The 12,439-nt window shown below is 42.0% G+C and overlaps 1 protein-coding gene across 2 annotated transcripts in view; it reads left to right on the top strand.

The window, feature by feature from the left end:
* Window positions 1-7,641: 7,641 nt before the first annotated feature.
* The window catches only part of CACHD1 (cache domain containing 1), a 184,848-nt gene continuing 180,050 nt past the window's right edge, over window positions 7,642-12,439 (top strand). Inside the window, exon 1 of one of the 2 annotated variants that reach the window (XM_045027872.1) lies at window positions 7,642-7,971. In XM_045027872.1, the coding sequence (XP_044883807.1) occupies window positions 7,732-7,971 (240 nt within the window). In that variant the 5' untranslated portion in view covers window positions 7,642-7,731. The remainder of the gene's footprint in view (window positions 7,972-12,439) is intronic. The other variant, XM_045027873.1, reaches the window with a different exon arrangement.

Raw genomic sequence — 12,439 nt, forward strand, 5'->3', positions numbered from 1 at the left:
GGACCTCAGGTTTCTGCCTACTCAATCCTGACTGATCCTGCAGTCATTACTGAGGGAAAACTCCCATTGACAGCAATGGTAATTTTGTCTGAGTAAGGCTTGCAAGATCAGGAACCTCTGTGGAAACCCTGCCAGGAGGTTGTTGCAAACTTTTCGATTTACCAAAATAGAAAACAGTTCAAATTATTTTTCTTTAAAAAATAATCTGATTTTTGCTTCCAGATTTCTGTTACTAAAAAGGTGCCAAAACCACACAAGCCTTTGTTAATCCCCTGTAGGCAGATCTTGGCCACCAGAGACCTAGTGGTGAGAATCGCAGAAACATAATACCTATTTTCCAAATCATCCAGGGTCTGCTTCTTTTGTTCATGTTAGTTTATTAGAAAATATGTAGATTTCCAAATACTTAAAGAAAGAGTGTTTGGATTTGGTATTCTCTATTTTTGGTTAGTTAGATTTATGGTCCAGAAAGCTGTGTAGACATGGAAATAGGAATGTACAGAAGGCTGTTTAGCTGAACATAATACCCATCTTTGTAAAATGCATTAGAATCTTTTGCAAGGCTTTATTTGTTTATTTATATTGACAAGATATGCAAAATTCTGCTCTTGGTTACATCAGGGTAAATCCAGAGTAACTACAGCTGTGTGTGAATGAGTGAGCAATTTGGCCCAATGTATTAATATTTCATACATGGGTTTATTATACTAGATTTTTGAATCTCAGAAAGGAAATTGATTGTTGTTCCTTCACTGTTTTTTAAAAAGGGAAGAAAACACATAAACACTCAAATGTCACCTTCTAATTTTTAGCACCCTGGTTGTATGTGTCTAAGGCAGGTCCTGATGTATGCCCACCAGAAATGCCAAGAAGACCTAACATCATTCAGAGGCTGGAACCTCTAACGGTGCAGTGTTACTGAGTGAGTGCTGAGTTTGAAGCTGAGTCCTGTTGTGGCACCCAAGTTTACAGGCTCCTGTCACGCTATCAACTTGTGTATTCTGACACCATCATATACATAAAGAGTGTACATCAGTCTAGAGATAGGTTATTTTGCAAGGACTGTTGTATTTCAAAATAAAGCAAACATACAATATGATGGTAAAATTAATGGACTAAATCCTCTTCGCACTGAAGTTAATGCCAATGTCCATCCTCCCATTGAGTCTAGGGGAACCATTTGGCCCAATGTCTTGAATGCCTTTATAGAGTTGTAGGCCTGGAAGAGACCTCTAGACTAGTCCAATACCCTGAACTCATGGTAGGACAAAGTATTATCTAGACCATCCCGGAGAGGCGTTTGTCTAACCTGCTCTTAAAAAGCTCCAATTATAGAGATTCCACAACGTCCTTGGGCAATTTATTCCACTGCTTAACCAACCTGACAGTTAGGAAGTTTTTCCTAATGTCCAACATAAACCACCATTGCTACAATTTAAGCCCTTTGCTTCTTGTCCTATCCTCAGAGGTTAAGGAGAATAATTTTTCTCCCTCCTCCTTGCAACAATATTTTATGTACATGCAAACTGTTATCATTTCCCCTCAGTCTTCTCTTCTCCAGACTAAACCAAATTTTTTCTATCTTCCCTCATAGCTCATGTTTTCTAGACCTCTAATCATTTTTGTTGCTCTTCTCTGAACAGTCTCCAGTTTGTCCACATCCTTCCTGAAATGTGGCGCCCAGAATTGGACACAATACTCCAGTAGAGACCTAATCAGCGTGGAGTAGAGCGGAAGAATTACTGCTCGTGTTTTGCTTACAACACTCCTGCTAATACATCCCAGAATGATGTTTGCTTTTTTTTGCAACAGTCTTACACTGGTGACTCATATTTAGTTTGTGATCTGCTATGTCCCTCAGATCCCTTCCCACAGTCCTCCTTTCTAGGCAGTCATTTCCCATTTTGTATATGTGCAACTGATTGTTCCTTCGTAAGTGGAGTACTTTGTATGTGTCCTTATTTAATTTCATCCTATTTATTTCAGAACATTTCTCCAGTTTGTCCAGATCATTTTGAATTTTAATCCTATCCTCCAAAGCACTTGCATCTCCTCCCAGTTTGGTATCATCTGCAAAGTTTATAAGTGCACTTTCTATGCCATTATCTAAATCACTGATGAAGATATTAAACAGAACTGATCCCAGCAAGACCCCACTCCATATGCCCTTCCAGCTTGACCGTGAACCACTGATAACTGGTTTTCCAACCAGTTATACACCCAACTTATAGTAGGTTGTACTTATCTAGTTTATTTATGAGAAAGTCATGTGAGACAGTATCAAAAGCCTTAGTAAAATCAAGATATACCACATCTACCGCTTCCTCCCTATCCATAAGATTTGTTACCCTGTCAAAGAAAGCTATTAAGTTGGTTTCACATGATTTGTTCTTGACAAATCCATGCTGACTGTTATCACTTCATTATCTTCTAGGTGTTTGCAAGCTGATTGCTTTCTAAACTAGTTTTAGTTCAGGGCTTGGATTTCACAGCTGTTATATTTTTAGAAGCCCATGAAGGAAACTGACCCTTCAAGTTCCACTGAATATTTTTTCCTCTAAAGAAACTTCATTGTATTATATATATTGTATTACTATTGTTACTGTATATTTTCTCTCCTTAGGGACCTCTTGGCCTGGTGAGTAATGTCCATTGTTGTAGTTCAGGAAGTTTGATATTCCCTGATAAGCAGTTTTGACTTTTATGTTTAATATTGTACTTATGTGGACAAAAAGATTTCAAGCATGAAACTACTGAAAACAATGGAAAGGACTTAAAAGAAGAGACGAAATCTAATGCAATTTGAAGTTGCAACTTCCTATTAGTCAATTCCCCCAAATCACACCTTCAATAATCAGGATGTAAATTAGAGATACATGATGCTCATCCATTTTGTTAACTCATATTAGGTTTTCCAATAGATTTGTGAGGGGACTAAACAGAACAAAAATGTGATTCAGAAAAGCTGGTTAACTTTTTGAAAGTTAACCTTTAACTGCTACAACCATGAAAATGTTAAATGTTTTCTAATTCTGATGCCCCTGATTCAGGAAAGAACTGAAGCACATGCTGAAAAGCATTGCTATTCAGGAAAGTACTTAAGCATGCACTTTAAATTTAGGTTGATAAAGTTCAGCATGTGCTTGAGAGCCCTTCCTGAATTGAGCTACTTTCCTGAATTGGGGCCTATACTTGTAGAGAAGAGTTATTTATGTCACTATACTTATATGTACAGTGTCTATTTACATACTTACTACTGAAGATGTGTTTTGCCAGATTGTCAGCTGCCTTCCCCAGATACAAAGCAATGAATGTGTCTCTGATGCCCTCAAAATACTAAATACTTGAAGTTATACTGTTTATTAAAATAGAAGGAGTGTTTTCAATGGAAATATAGTAGAATTCAAATTATACTACTAGTTGACTTTCTATAGAAACCTTGCCAGCCAATCACAACCTCCTTTGGCTTTTAACACCACTTCTGGTGAGTCACTAGCCTTCTTGAAGATGGGTATCACATTTGAAATCCTTCTTCTGTTGTCAATGTTCTGGCTTCTGGGAATCAAGCCTATTGTTTCTTTATAGATCCATGGTGGGAGAATATACCTCCCGGTTTGAAACACCTTGCAATCCCTGCTCACTATGGTATTGAAGGTAGTGGAGTGAAGTTAATGAGCATTTCCTTAAAGGCTGTGTTTGGTTCAATGGGTCCAAGATTTCACCCCATAAACAATATGGCTAAGCTATAGTATTTCATCATTGTTTATCTCTGAGATATAAGAGGCAGAAGAAAGGAATAAAGGAAGAAGGACTGACCTAGACAATTTACTGACCTGCTTCTTAATAGTCTGCAATTACTTGGAAGTCCACCTGAGCTTGCCTCCATCCTTAATATCACTCTAGAAATTTGCTTCTTCTTTAGGTTGCCAAACCAACATTTATCTGGCTTGTTACCACATTCCTAATTTGTGCTTTTCAGGGTTTCTTTCTGCACTAGCCTAGATATTTGAAAACTGACGTGGGAGTAGTCTGAAGACTCCCTAAGGTCCATGGGTGCCTACTGATTATCTTGTCTTCACTGAAGCACCTTTGAGCAAGTAGAATGTGGTGCTGATTTTTAAAGGAAACTTTTTTTTAAAAGGAAACTTCCAATATGGCTATGCTGCAAATATGTTGCTAACTTGGAGCTTGTGTCAATCCATGATTGTACAGCTGGGCACCACACAATTACTTTGAATCTCACACCACATTTTCAGAAATGACATAAAATGATGGTTTGGATTAAAAATATGGTTTAGTAATGAATTGATTTGTGGAAAGAATGTTCTCAAATACACAGTCACAGGCCATTTTTTTTCTGTTTCCTGTCCTTGCTATAAACAAGAGAGAAAAGACTGCTTAGGTACTATCAAAATTGGACTAACTGGGTGAAATGTAATGGGCTGTGATATACAGGAGCTTATACTTGATGATCTAACGGTTCCTTCTGGTCTTAAACTCTAGGAATCTACTAACCTAAAGGATTCCATAGACTCTGAGGTACAATTTCTGAGTGGAAAGGGCCATACAGTAAGATCTGTATGGCTATGAATTTCAAATCACATGCTAGCAGGGTTATATAACTGCTCTCTTAATCAGGAAAAGGATGCTGATGGAGATCAAAGAGGCAGCTAACTCTAAATAAAACAGTAACAATGGGTGACCTGCACAGAAACTGATCAAACATTAAAACAGAACAAGGTTTAGAAAAGCAATTTCCTGACATCTTAAGTGACTGCTTCTTGGAACACTTAGTTCCTGAGCATAGAAGAGGTGATGCTATTCTCTGCTTAGTCCTAACACGTAGCATTTAGTTCAAGTAAGCATAGTGGAGCTGCTAAATAAAAGTGACTATAGTATAATCAAGTTCAACATTCTTGGAGGAAAAAATCATATTCAACAGTAGCACAAAAAGACACAAAACTTTAGAAGGGGGGATTCAAAGAAAATGAGGAAACTAACGGAAAGCCCTGAAAGTCCAAAGTGTGGAAAGTCAACTCCTCGGATTGAACATGTGCACTACTTAAGCGTGCTAGCACAGAGCCAGAGAAGGAAGGCAATCAGAAAAGGAAGCAGAAAGGAAAGTAAAAACACAATAAGGCTAAATGGTAAGGTTCAAAAAATTATTCGAGCCAAACAGGGATCCTTCCGCAAAAGAAATCCAAATGCTATTAAAGCCAATAGAAAGAAACACAAACTATGGCAGGTAAAATGTAAAGGCGAAAAGGGAATTTGAAGAGCAAATAAAAATAGTTTTAAAAGTAACAAGCAATTAAAGAGGGTAAGGACATTGCAGAAAAAGTAAATGGTTTTTTTTTCTTTAGTCCTCACACAAAAGATGCTGGGGAGAGATCTACCCCTCTTCAATGAAGATAAGGCACTAACATAGATTGGGCTGAGAAAAGAGAAGGTACTGGAACAAATAGATAAATTTAAGGACCACAATGCATCAGGACTGGAAGGGTTATGAAGGAATGAAGCAGCTCAGCTGCTTACAAAAATCTGCAATTTCTCATTAAAATCAGCTTCTGCACTGGAGGACCAGAGGACCATACTTGTATTTGAAAGGAGATAAGGGGCACTATAATTCTAGTAGGCTAGCCAGGCATGATTTTATTTTACAGAATCTGTGCTGGACTAGAAGGCTTCAACAGAAAAATTGGTTGAAACGATAATTAAAATGAGAATTATAAATCATGCAAATGAACTTGATGTGATAGGGACAAATCAGCACTTATTTATAATAGTGCTTCTTCTTGACATGTGATAGAAAAGTGGTGTAATAAAGGTATATCAGCGGGAGTGTTGGAGAGGCTGATCTTTATTTCCTGATGCCAGTCAGAAGAACTGGATTAAAATGACAGGTTTCAGAGTAGCAGCCGTGTTAGTCTGTATCCGCAAAAAGAACAGGAGTACTTGTGGCACCTTAGAGACTAACAAATTTATTTGAGCATAAGCTTTTGTGAGCATAAGCTACAGGCCACGAAAGCTTATGCTCAAATCAATTTGTTAGTCTCTAAGGTGCCACTGGATTAAAATGTTACCTCATGTGGCAGGGATCAGTATCCACTGATTCCAGTGGTTTCTATTAAAGTGGATCGAGATGTGAACAGAAGAGGTTAAAGAGGTTTCTCTGCATCACTGTCAAAGTGTTTGTGTTCCCATCAGAGTGCTTCATTGCTTAAAAGTCAAAGGGGGTATTTTGCCAGAGGTTTTGGCCTGTTATATTTTCTCTTCTTTATACTGCATTTCCCAGTAAGAAACTTGTCATTTTGTGTTGCTGACTTTAGCATGCATTCTTGTTTTCCTCTGTTGCATCATAAATATTTTCTTAAGACCCATTGCTTGACACCAGTCTGTGTTATGCTGTGCCACATTGGAATGGGTGTTCTAGTGCTCAGGGCTTCAAGAAGAGACGGAGTCACACATACTTGTGCACAGAAAATTTTAAGACATGTGGTGATATTTTAAGAATATGCTCATAGAATATTAAACAAACAGCATACTTTCCAGTGCTGCTGCCGAGAGCCCGTACTTCATTCTCTGTTACGTGACATGACTGTTTTGAATTTGTTTTTTCCCCTGTGCTGCTGCTGCTTGCAGTCTGTACACAGAAACCTAATTTTCCTTGAAGAATATCTGTCCCAAACCCCGTTTTGTATACAGGAAGTATAGTGAAACTCGTCCACACCTAGAAAGAGAGTTTCACAGGTCAAACTTATACCATTAAAGATAGGAACAATATTTTGTCCTTTTGTAGCCTCTTCCATGAGAATCTCAATGCCCTTTATAAACATTAATAACTCAGAATGACCCGTCAAAATAACATTTATTATTATTTCTGTTTTCAGACAGGGGACCTGGGCTACACAATTTCTTGCCCCGACAAGTTTGTCATAGAACTAGGAATAAAACTCAGATCTCTTGCCTCCCAGACCTGAGCTTTTGCCACAGCGTTGTGGCCTGGCCACCCTCGGTTTTGACCCTCCGGAAAAGGCAGGCTGGCTGTAAATGTGAGATCCCTTGGGGTCGCAGCCAGGTAAACATGGTGGGCCTGATGGAGGTTGAGCGAACAACAGTGCACACTCCAGACCCGCAGAGAAGAGGAAAACCCTGGCTGGGAAGCTGCAGGAGGCTTGAAGGCCCGCGAAGGGGTCTGTAACCCCCCCCCCATGCCTCCCCACGACCCTCCCCCCTTTTCAACCGCACCACTGAGGCGTGCACCGAGCCTGCACGCAGCTTGGTGGCACCAGACACCTCCCTTTCCCCCTCGGTGACTCCGCTCCCGGCCCGGCTGCTCCTGCTCCTCCTCCTGCTCCGCAGTTTGCCTCCCTCCGCAGCCGCCGCTGGTTCCAGTCGGGAGCGGAGCGGAGCCGATCCCGCAGCTGGCTCAGTGCGCCCGGAGCCGGAGCCGGAGCGCGGGCTAGGTGCGCGCCGCGGGCGCCGCTCGGGCTGGGCTGGCCCTTCGGGGAGGCGCGTCAGGGGCAGGCTTCCCTCGGCCCCCCGCATGGACGGGTGGCCCGCCGCCGCCGCGCCCTAGGGGGACCCCCCAGCCCACGGACGGGGCTGCCCAGAAGTTTGGGAGGCGCTCGGGAAAGTTTGCTCCGGGGGGGCCGCGCGCTGCGGGCCGGGGAGGGAGGCGGGGAGAGCCCCCCGCCCCCCGCGGGTCCCTCTCGAAGCGCCCGCGGCGGCATGGCGAGGGGGGCAGGTCGGGAGGAGGCCGCCGGGCCGGCTCGCTGCTCCTCCGGCCGCCGGAACCCCCGCTGGCGTCGGGGCAGCGCTTTCCAGCGGCCCCTCTGGCTCGTTTACATGGCGCTTCTCTGGAGGCTCAGCGCGGCCGAGACGGAGTTTTCCATCTTGGATGAAGCGCAAGTTTTAGCAACTCAGATGAAGAAACTTGCCACGGAGGAGCTGGGGGTCGTCACTATGCAGGTACCGTTCCCGCTCCGCGCCGCCTCTTCCTCCCCCCTGCCCCTTTCTCCTTCCTTCCTTCCCTCCCTGCCCCCCGTTCCCTTCCCCGTGCGCTGCCTCTGCTCCTCTCTCCCTTCAGCCCTTCTTCCCGGGGCTCTTCCTTCTATCCGGCTCCCCGTCGCCCGCTGTCCGTTCCCTCTTCCTCTCGCTCCTCTGCCTCAGCCCTGTTCGTTCTTTGCAAACTTCCCTCCCGTTTGGCCCCCCCCAACCCCAGGTCGCCTTTCTCCCCCGCGAGCCCCTCACTTCTGCCCCGATTTGCCGGGAGCCGGTGAGAGCCCTGTGCCTGTGGAGTCTCCCCCCCGAGCCCGGCGAGGGGACGCTAGCTCTTGCCGGCCACAGTTCCCCCACCAGGCAGCTTTGCCTGACCCCCACCCCCGCCCGGGTCAGTAGAGGTTGTTTTTTTGTTGCTATTTGCTGATCAATAATCTCCTGGATCGTTGTGGTTTAGTGCATCGTTGTAAAGCCTTGAAACATGACTCCCCTGTTCGAGGCTGTTGCCTCGTGGGGCAGGGATACTTTGTATTTTATGAGGGTCTTGAAACTGGCTATTTTGCATACTTTTGTCTCTTCGGTTTCAGGGACCTGTACCCTTTGTGAGGCAGAGGAGAGCTTGATCCTAAATAAATCTTGAGGTGGATTTGATGATTGTTTTAAAACTCAAAAAGCACTTCCTCCTTGCAATTTTTTTTGTTTATATTCATGACTATATACAATTCCCGAAAACTGACCAACTGTGTGTGTGTGTGTGTGTGTGTGTGTGTGTGTGTGTATATATATATATATATATATATTCTGAGCTCGTAAATTAAGAATACTGGAACTTTTATTTCACAAGATTCAAAAAGAGGTTTTGAATTGTTATTTTATTATTGTTGCTATTTTTAGACTTCTTTAAGTGTAGCAATATTTAAAGTTGAATTTAGGTATTAACTTGTTTTGACCAAGGTCCTTCAGGTCCATATACAATTTTAGTTTTTTCATCTCTGAATATCTTTCTTTCTGATGTCAATAAATCAAAAAATGCTGTTCCTTCATGGAAGGACAGGTTTTTTTTATTTATATGTGGAATTTGAATACAGATGATGATGGGGATAGGGAGACCATTCTTTCTGAAGGGAATATGCAATTTGACAAATTTATTATCTTCCTGCATCTCATTTCCTGACATTGTAATTTCTTTCAGTTCAAGGAGGAGAGAGGTGATTAGGAATTATTTGTATCCCTGCCTTTGTGGTTGCATATTAATGATAGTAAAACTACTGTGTTTTCTGTAATCACTGGCTGGAATTGCATAGGTTGCTAATAGCCATGTTACAACAATCAACTACAGCATGCACACACACACACACAAAGTGAAATCAGATCCCAGATGCATTGCAATCCAAGGTATGGGCAGTACCAAATGCAGTTTTAAAAGCCTCACAAATTGAGGAGGTGACACTTTTATGTGGTCAGCAGGGGTCTCTCCCCAAATGGCCTTTTATCTTCTCCAAACTGGCTTCATTTTACCACCTTTGAAACATCATTGTGTTGGCTGGCCTCCTAGGGCTGCGGCTTTGTCCAGGAAAATACCAAGCTGCTGTCTTGTCCTTTATAATCAGACCTGTATGTAAATGACTTCACTTAACAAGGTAGATAGAAGTAAATTGTTAATACAGAGAACATGAAGGAAGTCACTTTTTCTGTCTAGAGATCTACAGGCATATTTACACCCTGAAAATTATATATATAAATGGTGGAGCGTCTGGTTAATGGAAATTAAACGAGTATGATCATATTTCTCAACTTATTTCTCCAGTGTAAAAAAAACAAACCACAATCTTTGACAAGTGCTAGAAGCTTCAACACGTGTCTTCTTTGATTTGTTTTTAGGTTTTCTTTTTTTAAAGGCAGCTCACATAAAACATGTGCTCAAAATTATCTTCCATAACGACACCTCATTGTGTTGTAGGTAGGCATAAAATTGAACCAGGTTCCTCCACAAGAATTGTAGCTGGTCATGGCTATTGGCTTAGGAAGCAGGCTTGATACTGGTGTATAGGTATGCAAAATAACAACACTAAATGCTGTGCATTTATTGTTACTTGAATTGTGTGAGGCCAAAAGCAATTAATACAGTGAAGTTCACAGGATGAGCCCTAGATTCTTTAAAATATTTTGGCCGTTTTAAGTCCCATCAAGCAAATTTGAACGTTCCCCACTTCCTCCGTACATTTCTACAGCTGTTTCAGATTAAAAGCTGGTTGAAAACAAACTTCCCATGATTTTAGAAGCTTCTCTGATGATCTCTTCCTACAATTGAACAAAAATCTTTATAAAATTTCAACTCTTTAAATGTAAGCAGTTAGTCCTCAAAAAGGGCTGCATGCAATTAATACAGAATTATTGTCTTTGGTATTTACGTAGTGCTGTTAGTGGGCTATATGGCAGGAGAGCTATGCTAGTCAACATGCTCCATGTTCTAAACAGCTGTCAATCTGTGGGCAAAAGATTGTTCTGTATTGCACTATGTAGTATAACAATGTGATCAGATGCTCCTTATAACTGAAAGGTGTTCAGGAACAAATGAGGTTTAACCAAGATGGTCAGGGAAGTAACCCCATGCTCTGGGTGCCCCTATACCTCTGACTGCCAGAAGCTGGGACTGCATGATGGGGATAGATCACCCGATAATTGCCTTCTTCTCTTCACTCTCTCTGAAGCATCTGGTGCTGGCCACTGTCAGATGACAGGATACTGGATTAGATGGACTGTTGGTCTGACTCAGTGTGGCCGTTCTTATGGGGTTTTGGAAAAAGAGTGAGGGAGCTTTGTGTATCTTAATTGGGAGGCTCCTCTAAGCATAGAGGGTGGCATGGAAGAAGCCCAAAAGCAGGAGTGAGTGAAGGAGACAAAGGAAGTGGCTAGGATTAATGCTTGGGCAGAGTAAAGAGAGTGATAGGGAATGTAGGAGGAGATGAGGGCCGAGTTGTAGAGAGCCAGGAAAGTAAAGAGGGGAAACTAGTGTAGACACCTAGATATGATTTTGGGCAGCAGCATTCAGCGTAGACTGGAGTTGAGAGGAGCAAGAGGTTGCAATGCTTAAGGCATGAAACAAATAGACCAGGTGTAGTTTGTGGTCAGGTGGGATGGAGAGAGAGAGGTATGGATTTTTATTTTATGAGAGCGTGAGTGTACATAGAAAAAGAAATGGCAGGATTTGACAAGAACCGGAATGTGAAGAAAGGAGAGAGCGTGAGAGGTGTCAGTGGTGACGCCAAGGTCATGAGCTTTGGTGGTGGGAAGGGTGGAGTTGGGAGGTAGAGAGCAAGAGGGCTTTGAAGGAACAATAAGTTTAGTGGCTGCATCGAGTCTGAGGTGGCAATGAAATATCCAATGAATGTCAGGCTGCAGTGTCAGAGAGGCAGGTGGAAATCCGTAAATAGACTGAAGGCGAGAAAGAGTCAGAAGAGGAGAAAACTGAAGGTGGGACCACCAAAAGAGAAAAGGAGGGAGGATGAGGTGGAGCCTCCAGAGGAGACATTAAAGGAGCATCTGGAGAGGTAAGAGAGGAACAGTGAGAGCACTGAGCCTTAGAAGCCCGTGAAAAGGGAGGGTATATATAAAAGTCAAAAGGTTGGCAACATGGCTAGTATTATAAACAAAATCTGTCTCCTTGATGCTATATCTACTTCCCCTTAATACAGTTATTACAGCACTAAGATGAAGAAAATGTATCTCGAATATTGATAGGAAGACTCATTGTTTTTATGGACTCGTATGGAAATCCTGTTATATAACATATTTATTTTTTATAGTTTATTTTCTGAAAGCAGCAAAATACTACTGGAATGAATGGGATGCATGCCTCTGTGCATAGGAAGAATAAGACTGATTCTGCATGGATAGTAAGGATGATAGAGAGTTATTGCGACGGCATCATTCTGACAATTGTCTTGGCACTAGTACAACTGTATCTTATTCGTAGACAGCTGACAGGCATCAGTGCAGAAGCTGATTTTTTTTTTAAACCAAGTTTTATGTCTTTAAACATAGGTCTATTGCTGTAAGTGTGTTGCTTTCAAATTAGCCTTTGAATGTATAGATTAATATACCATAAACAATATTGCAAGTAAAGATACTTGTAAGTAAGGATAACATGGCTATGTGATTTTTTGTGTGAGGAGCAGCATTCCGTAGGCAGGTGGGATAGCGGGTTTATATTTATTATTGAATAAATATGTGCCCCCATTACAAATGTACTTTGTGGAATACTGTATCACAAGTATTATGTAGAAATATGTTTACCATATGCCTTTGACAGCACTCTGGGCCGATTCTCTGTTGATGTAGTAATAGCTAGCTCTTCTATAGCCCTGTCCATTGGTTGATCTCAAAGTGCTTTACAAAGGAGGGGCAACTTTTAACCTTTTGTAAATAGTTTCACTGT

The sequence above is a fragment of the Mauremys mutica genome, chromosome 8, assembly GCF_020497125.1.
Source record: "Mauremys mutica isolate MM-2020 ecotype Southern chromosome 8, ASM2049712v1, whole genome shotgun sequence".
Taxonomy (NCBI): domain Eukaryota; kingdom Metazoa; phylum Chordata; order Testudines; family Geoemydidae; genus Mauremys; species Mauremys mutica.